The sequence below is a fragment of the Orcinus orca genome, chromosome X (genome assembly GCF_937001465.1).
Source record: "Orcinus orca chromosome X, mOrcOrc1.1, whole genome shotgun sequence".
NCBI lineage: Eukaryota > Metazoa > Chordata > Mammalia > Artiodactyla > Delphinidae > Orcinus > Orcinus orca.
The window spans coordinates 132,026,022-132,048,692 of record NC_064580.1 but is presented as its reverse complement, the minus strand read 5'-3'; the positions used below and the strand labels follow the sequence as shown (position 1 = coordinate 132,048,692).

Sequence of the window (22,671 nt, the reverse complement as noted above, 5' to 3'; positions counted from 1 at the left end):
ACCTTATGCTTCCCCCGTATTCTGTTTAAGAACCAGTTTCCCCTGACTAATTTGTGAACTCCTTGAGAGCAGGGGCTGTCTTATTCATTTTTATATCACCAATACCCAGCATTTGGAGATGTTAAATGAATGAATTGTTTAAAAAGGACAATTTAATGGGCAGTATTTAACACCTGACAATCCACAAATGAATAATCCACTGTACCACATAAGGTTAGTATTTTTGCTGGTTTGCCTTTGAATATAGATAGATTCTAAAGTGCCAACAATTGGAACATAGTAACTCCTGCCACCCTAAATTACATTTTATATAACACCTTTACGTACAATAATCCATTTGATTTTCTAAACAATCATAATTGTAAGTATATTTTATAGATTATAAAATGGAGAAACTGAGTGACCTCTTGAAGTTCACGTGTCCTGTTACTACTTGTCAAGTGCTTGTTCCACCTCATCTCTGAGCCTTTATAAAATCCTAAATATATGCTTAAAAGTATCTTTTCATCAGGTGAACTCATTGATATAGGTAGTATCCTAGGCTTATATGTTGTAATTTCTTTTCCTATCTACCAAAAATTCCAGGGCTTACTCCCCTGCTTATTAACAAACTTTCACACTAACAACCTCATTTCTATTTTCCTTTTTGTAGACCTTTCTAAAAAATTTAGTATGGTCATATAGCTTATGGGGCCTTGCTGTAACCTGAAAGCTCATGGTCTCAATCAGACCTTTGAAAATTGATGTATTAACAATAATACTTTTCCATCCCTATTACCCAGTATTTTGTGGCATTTCTGTATTTAAAACATACGATCATCTGTCTTTACACTTGGTACTCAGGTAAATAGCACATTCTGGGTCATTTTATTTTGTGGCGGATTTTACTTTGTAAATGGCATAGGGACTAGATTCTTTGACTATCCAGATTTCATCTCTTTCTTGGTTTCTTTCCTTAGCTGCACGCTCTAAAACTGCAGTCAGTTCAGGGCAAAACAGGCTATTTGAGGCTGGATAGGTGTGAGTAAAATGATGGAAAGAGGAGCCAGAAGAACTGTCATCGTTGTGGTTATCTTCTTCTTCCTCTTGGTCCTGTAGCTTTCTCTTGCCCAACTTGGAATTTATACACCAGAAAACTTCTTTCAAGTCCTGGATAAAGGTCACTTTGGGAGTAAAGATGCATAATAGAAAGATAAGACCTCCGGAGACACCGCACAGGAAATACAGGCCCATTTTCTCAGGGATGCCTGTGAGGAAAACAATAAACCAGTGACCCATAAGGATCATGGGCGTTGTTCAAGGAGACAAGTATTTATTGATCTCATCACTTAGCCAAGGTAGATCCTTCTGAGAATACTCTATAATGGGGCAGATATGAGAAATACTAAAACAAACAAAGAATAAATGACAAACCAGTTCTTTAGTCTCTTGATGGTTTTGTATTCCTGAATGCTATAGATTAAATTGTGTAGCTACCTCCAAATTCATGTTTTGAAGCCCTAACCTCAATGTGATGGTATTTGGAGATGAAACCTTTGGAAAATTAGCTTAGATAAGGTTATGATGGTAGGGCCCTCATGATGGGATTAGTGCCCTTATAACAAGAGACAACATAAGGATCTCTCTCTCTGTGTCTGTCTCTGTCTCTTTGTCTCTCTCTGTCCCTCCCTCTCTGTCTCTCTCTCTCTTTCCCATTTAAGGACATCTAGTGAGAAGGCAGATGTCTACAGTATAGGAAGAGAGTTCCCACCAGAAACTGACCATGCTGGCACCTTGATCTGAAACTTCTAGTCTCCAGATCTGTGAGAAAATTAATTTCTGTTGTTTAAACCAACTAGTCTATGGTATTTTCTTATGGAAGCCTGAGCAGACTAAGACATTGAATAAGAATTGGACTGGGCCTTCGTGTTTATTTAATCTTTATAAATGTGGAGCCCAAGCATGGTTTAGTGGGGTTTTTTCCTAATGTCTCAAACAAAAGATAGTAGTTGGATACGCATTTTTCATTTGTCAAAGTTCAAAGTACAGAGAATAAAATGGTACACTTCCTATTCCTACCTTCAAAGAAGGTGCTTATTTCACACCAGTTCCATATTAAATGCAACGCAGTGCACCAGAGACACATATTTCTCCCCTTGCTACCAACTCAGAAAGAAGAATTTATCTTTTTATGACCTTTACCTATAATTAGCTGTCTTTTTGGATATCTAAAATTTATTTATTATGACGGGAAACTGCTACTGAGAGTTTACTTGGAAAAAAGCAGATAACATTAAATATACAGTATTATCTTTTTTCTTTTGTTTTTTTTAAAAGGACTTTATTTTTTAGAGCAGTTTTATGTTCACAATATTATGATCTTTTATGAAATGACCAGATAGCCTTTCTTTCCCACCGAGAGTTGGATTAACTTTTTATCTTTGTCTTTTTTTTTATTATAAACATGAGATATATTATGATAAGACTCAGAAAATACACTATAAAAACGGATACTAGAATAGGAATTTTCCTGCCACAGAATTGCTGTTGAGAACAATAGGTCCAAGTACCTCCACATTAAAGAGAGGTAGTTGACCATTTATCTGAGCAGGACTTCTAAAGGGCTGACTCCGAAACAGTTTTGTGACTTCTAGCTCGTAATCATCCATCTCCAGGCTATATAAAAGAATGAGAGAGTGCTTGTGGAAAGAGGCTGGTAGCACAAACTTCTTTGAAGCATCTTCCATCAGGTGAAAGTGTGTGGAGTGCTGTTTCCCCTCCCTAGTTAAGTGCTTTTCATACACTATCCTTTTTCACATGAGGAAATTTTTACCCTCATAAAGTATGGATGTGTCACCTCAAACCCCACATCATCCCTGCTGGATGTGCTGAGATAAAAAGTTTACAGGCCTACCTTGTACTACTACTGAAGTAAAACATTTAAGAGAATTTTGGAGCAAGCTTTATCTGTATCCCCTGGAGTTTGAAGGACACAGAAATTGGTAATGGGCTCTTTTTAAAAAGAAGTCCAGAAACAAGAGGCTAGCTGGAGTTGTTTGAAATAACAAAGCAGAGATACACTTGGTGATGAGCAGCCTTCACTGCCCAAGTTTTGGTTGAAAGATAAAGTGTATTGCTTCCGTTGGGCCAGAGTGGACATCAGAGAATGTGACTAGGACATAAACAGATGGAGAGGTATACCATGTTCTTGGATTGGAAGAATCAATATTGTGAAAATGACTATACTACCCAAGGCAATCTACAGATTCAATGCAATCTTTATCAAATTACCAATGGCATTTTTCACAGAACTAGAACAAAAATTTTACAAGTTGTATGGAAATACAAATGACCCCAAATAACCAAAGCAATATTGAGAAAGAAAAACGGAGCTGGAGGAATCAGGCTCCCTGACTTCAGACTATACTACAAAGCACAGTAATCAAGACAGTATGGTACTGGCACAGAAACAGAACTATAGATCAATGGAACAAGATAGAAATCCCAAAGATAAACGCACACACGTATGATCACCTAATCTATGACAAAGGAGGCAAGGATATACAATGGAGAAAAGACAGGCTCTTCCATAAGTGGCGCTGGGAAAACTGGACAGCTACATGTAAAAGAATGAAATTAGAACGATCCCTAACACCATACACAAAAATAAACTCAGAATGGATTAAAGACCTAAATGTAAGGCCAGACACTATAAAACTCTTAGAGGAAAACATAGGCAGAACACTCTTTGACATAAATCACAGCAAAATCTTTGTTGACCCACCTCCTACAGTAATGAGAATAAAAAGAAAAATAAACAAATGGGACCTAATGAAACTTAAAAGCTGTGTAGGTTCATGAGAGGTAAGACAAAGAGTACATCTTTATGTCCGGAAAGAGTGCAGTATTGAACATCCCAAAAGGATCCCCAAAGGGAAACAACCAACATTAGGGCACCTGCCACCTACAGGGCACTAATACCATATTACAACAGCACTATTCAGTTAAAACCATTTTGTCTCCTTACTTCTCTCTCATACTCCAACCTACTCCTAATTCCTGAAGGATCCAGAAGCAGTATAGTGATTTGGAGCATAAGGAATTATCAGGAACACTATATAAAATAACATTGTTTAATATATTTTATGTAAATAAGAGATTGAAAATATGCATATAAAGCAAAAACCATAAAAATGACCCAGTAGATTTGAAGAAGAACCAAAAGGAATTCTGTAAATAAAAATATAATAATTTTAATTAAAATTAATCTGATAGGTTTAATGGCAGATCAGATACAGCTGAATTTAGAGCACTGGAAGATAGACCAGAAGAAATTATTTGGAATGCAGCAGAGAGATAAAAAATAAATACAAGAGATAAAAACATGAAGGATAGAGTATGAAACTTTACTATATGATTAATCAGAGGCTTAGAGGGAGAGGAGAGGAAAACTGAGCAGAGGTAATATATAGTTATTATAGTTATAAAGTTATAAAGTTATAACTTTATAAAGTTATATATATATTATATATATTATATATATAAATTATATATTATATATATTATATATATAATATATAATTTATATATATAATATATATCATATATAATATATTATATATATTATATATATAGGTTATATATTATATATAAATTATATATTATATATATTAAATATATATTATATATATAATATATATTATTTATATATAATATATATTATATATATATTCTATATATAGTTATATATATATATATAAAGTTATAAAGTAATAAAGGCTTACATTTTCTAGAACTGATGAGATCCACAGATTCAGTAATTCCAATGAATGCCAATCAGGGTGAATAAAAAGAAATCCACATCTAGACACTGCATTTAAAAACCAATGAAAGTATCTTAATAAATGAGGAGAAAGGAAACCTCTTTTTAAAAATGAATTACAACTGGGCTTCCCTGGTGGCGCAGTGGTTGAGAGTTCGCCTGCCAATGCAGGGGACGCGGGTTCGTGCCCCGGTCCGGGAAGATCCCACAGGCCGCGGAGCAGCTGGGCCCGTGAGCCATGGCCGCTGAGCCTGCGCGTCCGGAGCCTGTGCTCCGCAACGGGAGAGCCACAACAGTGAGAGGCCCGCATACCACAAAAAAAAAAGAATTACAACTAATAAATGTAGAAGAAGTGAGAATTGGAAAATCACTATTTTGCAACCAAAATAATAATTCTTCCAGGCAAAAATCACTGATAGTGAGTGAAAGTTTGTTGAGGAACAAGACATTCATATAAAGCATCCCCCTACAAGATATGTACTACTTACAAAGGGAAAATTTATTTACAGTAAAGAAAACTGGGACCCATGACCTTAACCAAGTTTTCAAAGATCAGTAATGGGACAAATACATCACTTCTACGGTATTTCTGCCAAAAGTGCATAACATGAATCTAATCATGAGGAAACACTAGACAAATCTGAACTTATGGACATTCTACAAAACAGTGGGTCTATGCCTCTTCAAAAATGTCAAGATCATGAGAGAAAAGACCAAGGAACTGTTACAGATTGTAAGAGACTACACTGAAACTAAAAACATGAAACGTAAATGCAACATATGATCATGTATTGAATCCTAGATCAGAAAAAAATATATAGTTATAAAGAGCATTATTGAAACAACTGGAAATTTTTGAAAAGGGTATCTGGATTAAATGGTGGTTTTTGTCAGTGTTAATTCCCAGATTTCAAGGGTTTTATGGATATACAATTGTTTGTATGTATGTCTTTGTATGGATTAATGGTTATGGTTTTTGCTCCATGCTTATGAATGAGAGATGCTTGTAGTTTTAAAGATATACACTGAACTACTTTAGAATACTGGGACATCAAATCTACAACATATCCTCAATGTGTTCAGAAAAATAGTATTATGGATATATACCCAGAGATAGATGGTTAGGTGATATAATAACAAAGCAAATGTGATAAAAAAAAATTTTTTGCCACACAGCATGTGGGATCTTAGTCCCCTGACCAGGGATTGAACTCATGCCCCCTGCAGTGGAAGCCCAGAGTCTTAACCACTGGACTGTCAGGGAAGTCCCTGCATGATGTACAAAAAATATTTTTAAATGGAGAACCTAGGTGAGTTCTTTGTACTATTCTTAAAAGTTTTCTATATGTTTGAAGTTATTTCAAAATTAAAAGTTTAAAAGTTCTATGTGAGTCTACTTTGCTCAACTCTATGCAAATAAATTTGAAAATCAGAATAAAATGAAAATATGCCAATCCTGAAATGTAGAAAGCAATAGGAACTTTAAAGCTATAACAGGAAAATGCAAACCAAAAAATGTTGGTGCAACTATATTAACATCAAACACAATAGACGTTAGGGTAATAAAACTTACTGAAGACTTAAAAGGTCACTACATACAAATAAAAGGTCAATACACCAGGATGATGTAATATCTTAGGCAAGTGATAACATAGCCTCAACGTCCATAATCAAAAACTTACAGGGCTTCCCTGGTGGCGCAGTGGTTGAGGATCTGCCTGCCAATGCAGGGGACACGGGTTCGAGCCCTGCTCCGGGAAGATCCCACATGCCACGGAGCAACTAGGCCCGTGGGCCGCAACTACTGAGCCTGTGCATCTGGAGCCTGTGCTCCACAACAAGAGAGGCCGCGATAGTGAGAGGCCTGCGCACCGCAATGAAGAGTGGCCCCTGCTCACCGCAACTAGAGAAAGCCCTCGCACAGAAATGAAGACCCAACATAGCCAAAAATAAATATAAAAATAAATAAATAAATATTTTTTAAAAACTTACAGGAGTAAAGGAGGGATGTGAAAACTCAACACAATTAATAATATTGATCTAATAGTCACAAACAGAACACTTCACTCATTACTACAGAAAAGAAAATTGTCATCCATGTGCCAGAGATCTCAAGGAATGAAGATGCATGCATGTTTGTGAGAGTAATTTGTATAAGATGGAGCAGGGATACTTCTTTTCCTGACGACCATATAGGAAGTGAGTCAACCCTATGGGAAATGTGTCTCAAGGGGGTGGTAACCTATTCTGTCTCCCCAGTTTGTTGGCCAGCTTTGGGTATGTTGGAGTGACAGAGTCATCTAGGAGCATCTATAAGGGACCTGCTCAAAAATTCACCCTTCTACATATACTTTCACCAAAAAGGTCTATGGCGTTTGACATCATTTGAAAACTGCATTGGACTGCTAATGTATCAGTATTCTTAACTATTTTTGAGTCAATAGGTCTCTTGGGAATCCAATATAAGCTGCTACTGGGTACAGGATTTCTTTTAGGGGTAATAAAATGTTCTAAAATACGACCGTGGTAATGGTTACACAACTCTGTGCATATACTAAAAATCACTAATTGTATGCTTAATATGGGTGAATTTTATGGTATGTAAATTATACCTCCAAAAATCTGCAAAAAATGAAATAAAAGAAAACTTTTTGGAGGAAGTTTGCCATTTGAGAATGAGTCAAATATTAATGAAGTTTGGACTAATCACCTTAGACTCTGCTATTATATATTAACTCTATAATTTAACTCTATAATTTAAATATCTAATTATGATATAACATCTGAGTCCCAGAGATTGTTTGTATGGAAGGGATCTACTGTATGGAAGAAGCTCTCCACTGTCAGACATTCTAGGCAAGATTTCCAATAGTTAGGCAATAAAGTACCATTTCAAATATTAAATTCTATTTTTACAAGGCTTTATTTTTGCACTTAAGACTCTAGACTAGATTAAATTCCCATGACTGTGTCAGAATGGAAGAGATATTTTACAGGAAGCCATTCTGCAAGAGATCAGTTTGGATCCAAGTTTTTTAAGGGGGAAAGGATAAAGAAAAGAAAATTTTGTATTAAATAAAACTATTTAGCTATTCCATTTCTAATCATTCACTTGTAGGCAGTCCTACTATGCAGAATGTCTTCTGATACTTACCATATATATAATCAGACAGTGTAAATGGGTCCAGTGAGCTATGGTCCATTTGTTGCAGCAACTTTATAGGCACTGAAATGCAAAACATCAAGGAGTAGAAAATTTGGCATGGGAATTGCAGCTACTGTTCGTATAGTGGGGATGGATAGAAAGTTTATATTTGGCAGACATTCATTAAAAAAATAATATATTGTGAGAGACTAAATTAGTGTTAAACCTGAATTTTAAATGACAGCATTAACATACCTATTTATTTCCATGGAATAAATTCTAAGCATTGAATCAGGTAATAGTCTAGGCATTGTCACAGAACAGAGGAAGAAATAAATGTACTAATGAAATTTCAAAGCACAGAAGTAAGGAGTGTACACTAAGTACTAAGGACTCTTGAACTGGAAAGTAGTGAAGAGTTTGGACTGAAGCAATTTCAAAATGAGGATTTGCCAAAAACCGAAGAAGATGAGGCCATTGTTTTGATGTATGGAATGGCTCCTTCCTCTCAGTTTAGAAAAATGTTGACATATTTTAAATCAAAAATAAAAATTTCTCTGATCTCACATCCCCTTAGAGCTATCTCTAAGTTTTCATCTCACTGTCCCTCTTAACATTATAGGCACAGTTGATTACTTCTTCCTTTCCATCAGTCACCCTTTATGCTTTCACATCACATTCTTCTCATCTTCTTCATACTTCACTTATCTCTTCTTAGACCCCTTTGAAATCTCTTTTTCTCTGCAAGTATCTTAAGGCTAATATTCCTTTGGACTTTGTTCTAGCCCCTCTTCTCTTCAAACTATACACAACAGTTATCATGCTAGATCACCTTATTGTTTGGAGATTTCCCCGTTCTATAAATATTAGTAGGATAAATATCATTAACCTTTTAAGGAGAATGTAAGCATATTTTAAGATATATGAGTGATAGCTCTGTTAACCGCTTTGGCTACTCAAAGCCTTAACCCCTTTCTATGACTGCAATATTAACTCACATTATGGGTTTTTGTGCAGAGAAAAATCTACCTCCTGTCATAGGAGATGAAAGTTCTAGATACTGACTTTCCCAATCTCCCTTACAACTAGGGATTTGTAACATGACCTAGGCTCCCCCAATCAGATGTGTCTATGCCAGATTGACTTGGAAGCTAGAGACATAAGTTTTCTCTCTTTGGTGGCAGCAGCTGTTTAGTGGAATAAGCATTTTTCTTACCAGAAAGTTCCAAAGTACAGTTTGGGGCATTCTTCTTTGGTGTATAGCTGAGCCAGGTTATACGTCCTTCTCAATAACTGCTTTGAGACACCCACTGCCCTTTTAATAAACTCTTTTTCTGCTCAGTCAGCTTACGTTGACCTCTACCGCTTGTACCTAAGCATCCCCAAAAGATACATCTCCTAATACCTTCAGTACTGGCCTCACCCTCAGATCCATATGCATATATATACCTGCTTACTTATAATTTTATCCTGAGTATCTCACAGGTATGGAATCAAAGTCACTTAATAACTGTATAACCTTGAACATGTTACTTCTACTTTCTGAACCTCTGTTTGCTTTTCTATAGAATGGGAATAATACATACCTACCTCACAGGATTATTGTAATAATCAAGTGAGAAACATGGATGTCAAAAAAATTTTAAACTGAAAAGTGCTATACAGATTTTAGCTATTATTGTAATTGTAAAATATAACTTATAATACTGTAGCTTTCTCACAGTAATTTATTAAGTGATAGAGATACCCTGTTTTTCTTACCACATATGTAGGAAACTTGCAGCTGTTTCTTCACTCCTGGGAAACAAGGTTCACCAAAAGTAGCTGTATCTGCAAACAGTGTACAGTTTTCTCTCTTTTGGCACTGTCTCAAGACTCTTTGTAGAGCATCAGGAGCTAAGCACTCTGTTGGTTAGGATTCAAACAAACAAATAATTTGAGAGTTGGGAAGAAAAAAAGACGTAGAATGCATAGGAGAACAAGAATAGGTATTTCTGCAATGCAGGCTTGAGAGTGTTTTTTTTTTTTTAAAAATGCAAAATATTTTGAGGTCTCAAGGAAACAGAACTAAAAGGATGGTCTTGCAGTCAAAACAGTCTATTCAGGATATCACCACTGGGGTAAATGAATCTGGATACTGTTATCCTCTTTGTCACTTTACTTGAGATACAAATGATCATGGAAAGAATATCTACTGGATTGGCCTGACTTGGCTAGCATGCCCACTCCTTGACTAGTGAATAGTATTGTCCCATTAGACTATAGTCGATGTTAATAATTTCCTAATAGGAAATTCAGGATGTTGGTAGGACGGGAAAATAGATGCTGGGCAACAGCAACAAATGCACATTATTCTTGGATGGAAAGAGTAATCTTGATTTTTTTTCTCTGTCACATCATACTGCCAGGCTTTAACACAACACCAGGTCCAGAATTGTCTTTTGGCTTAGAGAGAAGCCAGCATCTTGGCTTATCTTCCCTAGGAAGCAAAACCATAGGACCTCCCAGGTTCTTGGAAAATATCAAATAGTGCCTAGTCTTAGGTTTTCTCTCCTCCGAAATGCATGAAAGAAACTCTTGTGATTTTTGTACTTGAAAACATGCAATACAATTTTTGTTTGCCAAGGGTTTTAAAGATTCTAATTTTCTCCAAGCTCCTACCAGCTCAAATTCTTTTTACTGCTCTGAATATAGAGTTTGCAGTGTATTATTTTAGATTTTCAGTATCTATATGTATTTAGCAATTAAAGATATTAGTACTGACTAGTGACTTGGAAAATGCTTATGGCTAACATTTTTAAATATTAATTTTCTTCTGTCTCTTACGGGAGAAGGAATTGAAGTGTAGATGAGGGAGCCAGGTCAGAGGTATCTTATGCTCTATCACTAGAGCAGAGTTTCTCAACCTTGGGACTATTGACTTTTAGGGCTGGATAATTCTTAGTTGTAGGGGGCTGTCTTGTGCATTGTACAATGTTTAACAGCATCCTTGACCTCTACCCACTAGATGTCAGTAACAACTGCCCCCAGTTGTGAGAACCAAACATGTTTCCAGACACAGTGTCTTTGGGAAAGAGGTTAAAATCACCTCTGATTGAGAATCGCTGGACCAGAGGTAAACTAAATAATCCTGTGCATAATCCTGTGTAATAGGGAACAGGTTTATGAAGATTTTGCCCTGAACTATGCCAAGGTTTATGCAAATCAACAAAGGTTATTCAAAGCTTTTTGACCTGAAGCATTCAAGAAACATGCCTTCTACAGAACCATGAATATACCAGGAAGCAACACAATGCAACAATAATCACAGAGCAGCATCACTGAAAATGAGAGCAGTATAGGCCAAAGACAGAAATTATGGCACTGGAAATTGCACACAGACCCTATTTATTGATACTAAAGTTTCAGCACACTTCAGCAATAATGTGATACAATGTTGCATTATTAACTGAGAATGTCAATGTAACTGGGCTTTCCAATTAAATACTTAAGAATGTTAATTTTTTCTATGGCATACGCTTCAGAATAAATTGGAGTAGGCAGAGGCTACTGAGTTTGCACATTTTAAAACTAAGCATTGTCTTACACCCACACTGTCTCTGCAAAACATATAAGGCATAGCTTTCAAAACCAACATTTCTGTGGCTCTGAACTAGCTGATCAAGATTATACTCTTGCTCATAATATAGTTTTGAACCAGCTGAGAATGTACATGTTATATATTCAATGCTAGTCTCATAACATTGCTTATATGTTGGATATCATAGTGATCTGGAATATATTAGTCCATTATTTAAAGTTCAGTAAGTCACTAATGTTGAACAGAGAATTTGGAAAAGTCTGTTGTAGATTTGTGTGTCTTCTATTTCCAACATACCTATGACAGGTCCATTTTTATTCATTACATCACATTCTTGTTTTCCTTCCATGAATTTGCCATAATTTGCAGAGAAAATTGTCAAGACAGATTTATTTCTGCACCGAAGCCTCAGCGTCCCATTCTCACATACTGTCTTTATTCGGTAGTTCACTAGGAAACAAGGTTGATACTTTAGATTCCCTTTCAAATTCAGTATTACATTCCAACACTTATATTTTTAAACTGTTTTGAAGCATTGATAGTTTAAGCCTCCTTAAAATGAGGAGAAATATATAATAGAGTCATCTGAACTTGTAGAAATCGGCTATCAGAAGGATTACAACCCAAATTTGGGATTCCATGAAAAATTTTTAAATAAGAGGAGGGTTAAAGCTCTTACTTTTAGGTAAATTTCAAATCTTTCTTTAATTATAGAATAGAAGTAAGCCTCTGTCACCAAGAAGTATTTTGTGTTTCTGGGTTATACAGCTTAAGGTATTATGCAGTGCTTTTTAAATTGCTAAGCATGAAAACAGAAATTGCACTTAGAAATGAGCCCACAAACTATGTAGGTCCCATCCTTTTTGGTAAATTCCCTCTTGATTTTAAATACCGCTGTGAAACTTGCCTGGTCTACATTTATAAGATACTACAAGATACTTGTATGTGCCAGGACATGGATCTTGTCCAAACATTTGACTATTCACAGATATCTGACACCAGCGTTGGTCCTTGCACTCATCCAGGAGTTTCTTGTGAGGAAGGGAAAGAGAGAGAAATTACTGAATAAAAGTTCACATCAATGTGTTATTTCCACTAATGAATTTTACAAAATTTAAAAAAGTTAAATTCTTTAACTTTCCAATAAAATGTTTCTTTTTCCCCTGACATCTAGACATTCTATTTACTGAACTCTTAGAAGAGAATGTATATATAGTTATGGATTAGACATAAACACTAAGGCCTTGAATTACAGCTCTGTTACTTACTTGTTATGTGATTATCAACAAATTGCCTCTGTGAAATTGTATTTCTTTGTATGTTAAATAGAGATACGAATTCCTGGCACAAGTTAAGCAAAAGGCTATTTTCAGATCTAATTTATACAGAAATGAAAGCTTTTAATATATGGACAAGTTGAATACTCTCTGGTTCTGGAAATGGTTAAAAACACCAGGTAGCCGAACAATTATTGTGGTTAGTTAAAATGGGAATGAGAGAGGCAGCACTTAAAGGTGAGAAAAAAAACAAGAGAGCATGGTATCATGAGAACCAAAGGAACTGAGTGTTTAAAGAAAGGTGGAATGGTAGACTATGTCAAGTGACACCAAGAAGTCACATTAGATTAAAACATAAAAGTATCCATCAAAGGTAACTTCATGAGGATTAATAGTGACTTCAGTGGAGTTAGTGGTGGCAGGAATAAGATTAAGTGAATTGCTACCAAGAAAGTAAAGATGGAGAGTGTATTCTCTCAAGCAGATAAGGATTAAATGATGTCAGTCAGGAAGCTGCTTATATATTAGCCTCTAGGGAGAACTATAATGTTCTCAATTGATTCCAGGTATATTTTAGCTTCTATTAGATACTGCGCTCCTAGGAAGCTTCCTAAATGATAGATACCTTAATCCAGCTCTATCTAGGTCACCAATAACCTCTATCACTGAATAGCTGTGTAACCTTGGGAGAATCAGTTCACCTATCTGATCGTCAGTTTCCTCATCTATAAAATGATATTTAAAGATATTTCCTACTTCACGTGGTTATGTGTATTAAAGGAGAGAACTCATGTACTGTGCCAAACAACATGCCTAGCACATAGTTAGTACTCAAAAAATGTCAGCTATTATTATATGAGAGAGGAAGGGAAATGGTCAAATTAAGATTATGTAACTAAAATCAAAACTCTTCTAATCTAAATGGTGTAGTCAAGCCATCTATGATTAATTTCTTTCTTTTCCATTTTACTCACATTTCCCTGGTAATTACATATCTAATCTACTATTTTATCAAATAAAATTAGATAGGTTTCCTTTTGAATGCAAAGTTACTGGGGCCCTTGCTTTCTGAGAAGTTGGATCTTACCTGTCTAGCTGTGACTGACACACAGGTGGCATTTTCACTGGTCTTACCAGTTAGAGTTGGACAAAAGTTTTCACCAGGAACTTTACGACCATAAAAAGCAGAAAGGATGCTGATAGATGTCTTTTGTGGGCAAGTGATTCCCAGTTTCTCTCCTTCACAGGCATGAGCTGTATGGTTCTTCAGGACTTTCTTTAGGTAGCCTGAGGGAACTTTAGAGATATAGACAATGGAGCAAAATACTGTATAACTCCCAAACGATTTTGTGTAGGGTGAAGGACCTCCAATTTCATCTTGGCTAGCCCGCCACACAGTCCCTGAATATCTTTTACAGAATCCCAGCAATTGGTCCTCTGGCATCTGCTTAAACACCTTTTAGTAACAGGGAATTTGAAACATGGTTGTTGGATAGTTCTGTTAAAGTGTTTTCGCATGTTGACTGAAACCCTGGCCTGCCTGCTGCAACTTCTATTTAATGATCCTACTTCTCTTACGTGGAGTTACATAGAACAGGACTGAACCCGCTTTCCCGTGATGCTTCCTTAGATGTTTAAGCACAGTGATTTCCTTGGACTTTCTTGGATCACAAACCAAATTTTCTCAACTTTTCTTCTTTCTAAATGGTTTTCAAACTCCTCACCATACGTGGAAATCTCTTATGAATCCTGTCTAGTTTGACAATAAACTTCTTAAGGTGCTGGAAACAATATCAGATGAGTCTGAACAAAATAGAGTACAATGTAGTTTCTGGCAGTTACTCTTTTCTTCTATTTTGAAACCCAGGATACTATTCCATGGTCTCAAGTCTTATCAGCCTGCATCAGACACTTTTAATGAAATACACAGTATTTATTTCTCCCTTTATTTACTAACAGAAGCCCCATTTTTTGTGTGTGAGTGGCAGCAGTTTTCCCAACCCCAAGTGAGATATTTCCATTTCTTTGAATCATCTTCAATTTCCTTTATCAATGTTTTATACTTTCTCAGTGTAAAGGTCTTTCACCGCCTTGGTTAGGTTTATTCTTAAGTATTTTATTTTCTTGTACGTGTTTTTTTGTTTTGTTTTTTTTGTTTTTGTTTTTGTTTTTTTTGCGGTACGCGGCCTCTCACTGTTGTGGCCTCTCCCGTTGCGGAGCACAGGCTCCGGACGCGCAGGCTCAGCAGCCATGGCTCACGGGCCCAGCTACCCCGCGGCATGTGGGATCTTCCCGGACCGGGGCATGAACCCGTGTCCCCTGCATTGGCAGGCAGACTCAACCACTGTGCCACCAGGGAAGCCCTGTACGTGTTTTTAAAATGAAATTGTTTTTTTACTTTTTATTTCTATTTCATTATTAAAGAAATGCAAGAGATTTTTGTACATTAATCTTGTATCCTGCTACCTTGTTGAATTCATTTATTAGTTCTAACAGTTTTTGTGTGGATACTTTAGGGTTCTCTATATGCAGTATCATGTCATTTGCAAATAATGACATTTTTACTTCTTCCCTTCCAATTTGGATAACTTTAATTTCTTCTTCTTGTCTGATTGCTTGTCTAAGGCTTCAAATGCTATGTTGAATAGACGTGGTGAGAGTGGGCATCCTTGTCTTATTCCTGAATTTAGCAGGAAGGCTTTCAGCTTTTCCCCATGGAGTATTATGTGGGGTTGTCATAAATGCCTTTTGTTATGTTGAGATATGTTCCCTCTATACCCACTTTGGTGAGAGTTTGTTTTTTATCATGAATGGATGTTGAATTTTGTCAAATGCTTTTTCTGGGTCTATTGAGTTGATCGTGTGGCTTTTGTCTTCTCTTTTGTTAATGTGGTGTATCACACTATTTGATTTCTATATGTTGAACCATCCTTGTGACCATGGAATGAATCCAACTTGATCATGTTGTATGATCCTTATATACCTCCTTGGATTCAGTTTGCTAATACTTTGTTGAGGATTTTTGCATCTATATTCATCAAAGATATTTGTCTGTAATTTTCTTATTTGGTAATGTCTTTGTCTGATTTTGGTATCAGGATGATGGTGGCTTCATAGAATGAATTTGGGAGTGTGCCCTACTCTTCCATTTTTTTGGAATAGTTTGAGAAGGATGGGTGTAAATTCTTTGTATGTTTGGTAGAATTCTCCAGTGAAGACATTCGGTCCTGGACTTTTGTCCAGGATAAAGCAGTCATATCAGTAGTGTAGAGTAATGTGAACTGAAAACTGTTAGAATTCTAGTCAAGCTAAAATATCACTGTAGATATCAAAAGTAGGGTAGACTAAGATGCAAGCAGACATAGAGCAGAACTAAAGGTAGTTAACTCACTCTAGCTAAAGACAATCAGGACAAATCTCAATATTTCCTGAAATTGAACAAAGAAAAAAGCAATTAATGTGAAGTTTAAGTTAAAAATTAATGAAGAACAAGAGAAAGGAAGAGCAGCTAGTTAACTCAGAAAAAGAGCATATCTTACAAAGTAATCTACACGGGCTTCCCTGGTGGCACAGTGGTTGAGAGTCCGCCTGCCGATGCGGGGGGCGCGGGTTCGTGCCCCGGTCCAGGAGGATCCTGCGTGCTGCGGAGTGGCTGGGCCCGTGGGCCGTGGCTGCTGGGCCTGCGCATCTGGAGCCTGTGCTCCGTGGCGGGAGAGGCCACAGCAGTGAGAGGCCCGCATACCGCAAAAAAATAATAATAATAATCTAAAAAATACAGAATAAACTTTCTGAGTTTTTTTTTCCACAAAAGAGTCCTGTTTACAATAGTAGTAGGACATCACAAGGAGAGAACAAAGTTGGGTGGAAAGGAGATTCATAAAATAAGGTTGGTATAATATCTACTTTATGGATAAAAAAATGAGTCTTAAATAATTCAAGAACAATGCATTGGTGTATAAGATCAAATTGTTGATAAAGATGAACTAGATAATCTTTTGCAGACAATGGTAAGCTAATATGTTGATATTTGATGTTTTTTGAGGAATAGCCTACTATTGAACAAGCAGAAGAAATAAACAAATTTAAAGCTGGAAGAAAAACGTTCCTGAGCTGATGAAAGACATGCACATGAGAATGCACAAATTAAAAATGGAGCAAATAAGAAAGTTAAGAAACTAAGAAGTAAATGGATTAGGGAGAGAAGGTAAGGAAAGAAGATGATTACAGATTAAACCAACATAAGCAGCAAAGATAAGTCATCATTACAGAAAATCACATATATTACAAGAAGGACTAGTATGAGAAATACTTTCAGAATACAGAGAGAATCAACAGGTGAAATTGATAAGAAATAAAAAAATATGTTATGGAGCTAGAACTCAAATCTAGGCTTTTGACTTTACACTGTTGCCTTCTGCTCTTGGATTCATGCACAACCACTCATCTTCAACTTTTATTGGTACATTTAGCTTATTTTAATTTCCTGTTACACTCTACACACCTATACCCATTCAAATGACCAGAACATGTATACTCTGATGAGGATCAGATCATGTAATGTAGGGATCTTAGAATCACTTGTCATTAAAGCCAATTCTGATATATGATCTAATAGGAAAGGTATCAGCCTATGACTTAATGGGAAAGGTATACAAGTTCACAGAATCTCATACCCTACCTAAAATCTGTTCCAGAGTACAATGTAGCCTTTTACTGAGAAAATATGGAAAATAGTTCATCTATGACCTACCCAACAGGGAGGGCCTGAGGGGAGAAGGTGGAATCCCACACAGGCATGGAATCTAACAATCCTGTCCTTGCAAAATGTAAACAACTCCCCAGTCAGAAGAGACAGAAGCTTTCAATTCCTCACATCCTCTTTGGTGAACTGGTACCCTCCATCCTTTGTGCTCTCTACCTCTTGACCAACTTCTGAACTTCTCAGGTGCAGAACCCTCAACTCATCTCTTATTTATACCCTGATGCCCCCTCCTCACATCTGCTACTTGGTACTAGATCTTGAGCACTGACCTCCTCTTTCCTTTCTCCCTCAATTACTTAATCTCTCTCTGTCTGAAGTTACTCTTCTACGAAAAGGTAATAATAAGAGTATGAGTTTGGCTCTGGATCCTAGTGGCTTTGAGTTATGATCGTATTTTCTAGAGTTGGAACAAGAACCTTATTATACTTTCAACGACAACAAAAATACAATCCTCAAAAATGAAACAAATTTAAAAAGATAGTAGCATTAAATGTGGCATTTAAACTCTTGACTCAACTAAATAACAGTAACAATAAGTTTCCAACATTAAATCATGAGCCACCATCTTGCTTCAGAATAAACTGAAGAACAGTTAACAATTTAGTTATCTCACAAGCTCTAGTGATGCTGTGAATAATACAAATCATCATATTGTTTAAAAGAGTGGATTTGGCTTTTCCACTTACTTGTCCCCAGAGTCAACCACAGTTTCCCTATCTATATAGCAAGGAAAGAATACATTTTCCTGACACTTAGGCCAGGGCTGATGTTCACCAGTGTCACTTTATGTAATGTCCCCAAGAGTCCTCTGGAGGGAAGCAGAGGGAAGGGCTGTCAAGAGCTGTGGCTACATAAACCAAATGGAAAGATATATTTGTAGTGAATTTTGTTAACATAGGCATAAAATCCTCCAAATCTGATACAGGCTGTCTCCTGCTGACAAGACATCTGGCCTAAATCATTAAGGTAATTGTGTTAAGGATCTACTTTGCTCTGCTGGTGAAGACTCCATTTTGCTGTTCTCCAGGAAAGTATTTAATCTTGAACCCATTTCTTTCTCTGAAGTAATTTTTCTATAACCTGGGCTCTGGGGATAGTTTCAGTATCAACAGGAAGAAGCCTAACTCTGAAACATTCACAAAAGCCAAATAATATTCAGACCTCTGCAGAAAAGAGGTATTTGGTATCTCTCTCAGAAGACTTCATAGGCCAGTTATTCTTGACTTCCTTTTCTTGCTTTAGCAGTTCCCTGACAGCATACAATTTCCTTCTGCATATAAACACAAGACTCTCATGTCCGCAGAACAGCAAGAAATGCTTGGGAAAGTGGAGTTTTTTTCAAGTGCATCTCTTGGGTTTATAATGAGGAAAATCTCATCTTCTATCTTCTCACATCAATTTTCTTATTCTCCCTTACATTTCACTCCAAAATCAGCTTCATTCTCTGTGCTCTAAGAATACTTTGGCTCAGTGCAGCTCCCTTCCTCTTCACTGGTGCTGATCAGATGATATTAGGATGTATCAACTCACAGATGTTTTCTATACTCATTCCACAATAGTAATGAGTAATACCAAAATAACTAAATGTAATAACTAGTAACAGTAATAACTAAACGTGTGGTGGGTAGGGATGGAGACTGTCCTAGTACCAAAAGAAAAGAGAGCATCAGAAAGTATCAACTCACCTGAAAATTCTGGGACTGCTTCCAGCACAACTGCCAAATAGAGACAACTCAGCACTGATCGAAAATGCAAGCCTGTGCATCTCAGAAATTGTCCTAGAATAGCCATTTGGTGCCGTGTTTCCTCACTTGCCTGCATCTAGCTCACGATGGCACTGGGATTCAGAATCACTAGCCTCAAACTTCTAAAAGACCCTCATTGTCTATAAACAGAGTCCACTCTTTGTCTCTTGTGTGTGTGTGTGTGTGTGTGTGTGTGTGTGTGTGTGTGTGAGAGAGAGAGAGAGAGAGAGAGAGAGAGAGAGAGAGAGAGAGAGAGAGAAAGAGAGAGAGAGAGAGAGAGATCCATACCCAGAGAGAAAAAAGGAAAGATAAGAAGAAAAAGAAAGACTATTTCTCACAGTTATGCAAAATGCATCATTTTAACTGATCATCTGAAGGGCCAACAGAGCCTAAGTAGGTATTATGCATTGAACTAGTTTATGGTTTTGGCTTTCACTAGAAAAATGAGGTCGGTTAAGAATATTGTAGTGACTTCCCTGGTGGCACACTGGTTAAGAATCCGCCTGCCAATGCAGGGGCCACGGGTTCGAGCCCTGGTCCGGGAAGATCCCACATGCCACGGAGCAACTAAGCCCGTGCGCCACAAATACTGAGCCTGCGCTCTAGAGCCCATGAGCCACAACTACTGAGCCCGCACGCCACAACTACTGAAGCCCATGTGCCTAGAGCCTGTGCTCCGCAATGAGAGGCCACCACAACGAAGAGTAGCCCCCACTCGCAGCAACTAGAGAAAGCCCGCACACAGCAACTAAGACCCAATGCAGCCAAAAATAAATAAATTTATATTAAAAATGAATTAATATTGTAGTGACAAAAAAAGAGAAATAATGTACTTCTCTGCCTGCCTTAATCCCATCCACTTAATGTACTATAAGGTAGGTTTGATATGTAATGCGAAATTCTTGTCTATAGCCTAATGTTGTAGTACTGCAGCCGATGAAGTCAAACCATTACCTGTAGAGGGAACATATACACAAAGAATATCCAAGAACTCACCTCCAGTTCAAGGATCCCATACAAATATTACTTGAGTTTGTATTGCTGTGTGTGAAAATCTTTTTTTATAAAATAGAAACTAGGAAATTGTTTGTATGTGTATAGATTATTAGTTCCTCATTATAAAATGTCTAAAATGATGATAAAGAAAAGTATTAACTAAAAATGTTAAATATAAATTAGGGGCTGAGGAAAATCCCTGAGTAAAAGTAGTCTGTAACGTTAAGTAAACATGATCAGAGAAGATAGAGATGGGAAAATATAAGATGTGACCATCTACCCTACTCAGTGAGTATTCAGCAGAAAGACTGATAGTCCAAGCCTCTACATATGACAGTACCACTCTGATGGTCTGAAAACCTTGAGAAAGTTGCTAAAAAAGGAAGCAAATTCTTGGCCTTTTACAAAGAACCCTCATCTCTATCTTTGGCTCTGGAATCCTAGGTAGGCCTGGAGAAACACTGTTAATTTTTTTAAACATTAAAGAGTTTAATTAAGATTTTTAAATTCCATAAATCATTGTACATATAAAAGAAATATATCTGGAGCAAGAAGTGGAATGGGGAATTAGATGCTGAGTTCTCATTCCCAATACATGAGCATGTGGAAACCTATTATGCAAAGGCCACCAAGGAAAGAGGAGCAAAGAGTATTTTGAAACTGAATTCCAACTAGAACATGGTTCCAACATCTTTAAAATATTGATAGGACTTACTTTCAGCTCTGGCAACATAGCAGACTAATATGATGATCATACTGTGTATAAAAGCAACACATGACTATATGCTGGCTATAAGAAATGCTCCTTAACAATACAGATGAAGCTTGAGGACATTATGCTAAGTGAAATAAGACAGTCAGAAAGACAAATATGGCATGATTACACTTATACAAGGTATCTAACGTAGTCAAATTTGTAGAATCAGAGTGCAATGGTAGTTGCCAAGTACTAAGGGGAGGGGGATATGGAGAGTTACTAATCAATGGGCATTGTTTCAGATAAGCAAGATGAATTAGTTCAAGATCTGCTGTATAACATTGTATCTATAATCAATGATAATATATTGTACAGTAAAAATGTATTGAGGATAGATCTCATTTTAAGGGTTATCACAATAAAATAAAAATTTAAAAAGAGACGCTTTCTAAATATGAGGACAAAGAAAGACTGAAAGTAAAAGTATAAATATGTACCATACAAACAGAAGGCCTAAGAAAACTGGGATGGTTATTTAGATATGAGAAAAATTACAATTATGTTGGAGATTTTAATATCTCTCTATTGGCAAATTGAAAATATGCTCAACATCGTTAGTCGTTAGGTAATTGAAAATTAAAGCCACCATGAGATATCACTGTACATCCACCAGAATGGCTGAAACTAACCAGCTGACAACATCAAATTTTGGCAAGAATAAATGAATGACCGGAACCCTCATACATAGTGAGAGTGTAAAATGGTACAAACACTTTGGAAAATAGCTTATCAGGCTTTTTTTTTACATCTTTATTGGAGTATAATTGCTTTACAATGGTGTGTTAGTTTCTGCTCTATAACAAAGTGAATCAGTCATACATATGTTCCCGTATCTCTTCCCTCTTGCGTCTCCCTCCCTCCCACCCTCCCTATCCCACCCTTCTAGCTGGTCACAAAGCACCGAGCTGATCTCCCTGTGCTATGCGGCTGCTTCCCACTAGCTATCTACCTTACGTTTGGTAGTGTATATATGTCCATGCCTCTCTCTCGCTTTGTCACAGCTTTCCCTTCCCCCTCCCCATATCCTCAAGTCCGTTCTCTAGTAGGTCTGTGTTTTTATTCCTGTCTTACCCCTAGGTTCTTCATGACATTTTTTCCCTTAAATTCCATATATATGTGTTAGCATATGGTACTTGTCTTTCTCTTTCTGACTTACTTCACTCTGTATGACAGACTCTAGGTCCATTAACCTCATTACAAATAGCTCAATTTCGTTTCTTTTTATGGCTGAGTAATATTCCATTGTATATATGTGTCACATCTTCTTTATCCATTCATCTGATGATGGACACTTAGGTTGTTTCCATCTCTGGGCTATTGTAAATAGCGCTGCAATGAACATTTTGGTACATGACTCTTTTTGAATTATGGTTTTCTCAGGGTATATGCCCAGTAGTGGGATTGCTGGGTCATATGGTAGTTCTATTTGTAGTTTTTTAAGGAACCTCCATACTGTTCTCCATAGTGGCCGTACCAATTCACATTCCCACCAGCAGTGCAAGAGGGTTCCCTTTTCTCCACACCCTCTCCAGCATTTATTGTTTCTAGATTTTTTGATGATGGCCATTCTGACTGGTGTGAGATGATACCTCATTGTAGTTTTGATTT

The 22,671-nt window shown here is 36.8% G+C and overlaps 1 protein-coding gene across 2 annotated transcripts; it reads right to left on the bottom strand.

Moving 5' to 3' along the window:
* Positions 1 to 51: 51 nt before the first annotated feature.
* LOC117198840 (protein eva-1 homolog C-like) lies at positions 52 to 19,391 on the bottom strand. 2 transcript variants are annotated; one of them, XM_049705168.1, is made up of 6 exons: positions 19,251 to 19,391; positions 13,891 to 14,099; positions 11,824 to 12,557; positions 9,708 to 9,851; positions 7,956 to 8,027; positions 52 to 1,247 (listed from the first exon to the last, which is right to left on the bottom strand). In XM_049705168.1, exons 3-6 carry the CDS (start codon positions 11,873 to 11,875, stop codon positions 868 to 870), a joined length of 648 nt encoding a protein of 215 aa, XP_049561125.1. In that variant the 5' UTR covers positions 11,876 to 12,557; positions 13,891 to 14,099; positions 19,251 to 19,391; the 3' UTR covers positions 52 to 867. The 2 variants fall into 2 exon arrangements, with proteins under 2 accessions (XP_049561125.1, XP_033272728.1); XM_033416837.2 differs by lacking the exon at positions 19,251 to 19,391 and having other exon boundaries at positions 13,891 to 15,028.
* Positions 19,392 to 22,671: the final 3,280 nt, after the last annotated feature.

What these genes read in the sequence shown, in the direction of transcription:
- LOC117198840 (XM_049705168.1), bottom strand. Translation starts at nt 11,875, where the DNA reads ATGGAAGGAAAACAAGAATGTGATGTAATGAATAAAAATGGACCTGTC. An exon ending in TAAAAATGGACCTGTCATAG is followed by an intron (nt 9,852 to 11,823) that starts GTATGTTGGAAA and finishes CCTAACCAACAG; the next exon opens with AGTGCTTAGCTCCTGATGCT. An exon ending in ACTGTCTGATTATATATATG is followed by an intron (nt 1,248 to 7,955) that starts GTAAGTATCAGA and finishes TTTTCCTCACAG; the next exon opens with GCATCCCTGAGAAAATGGGC.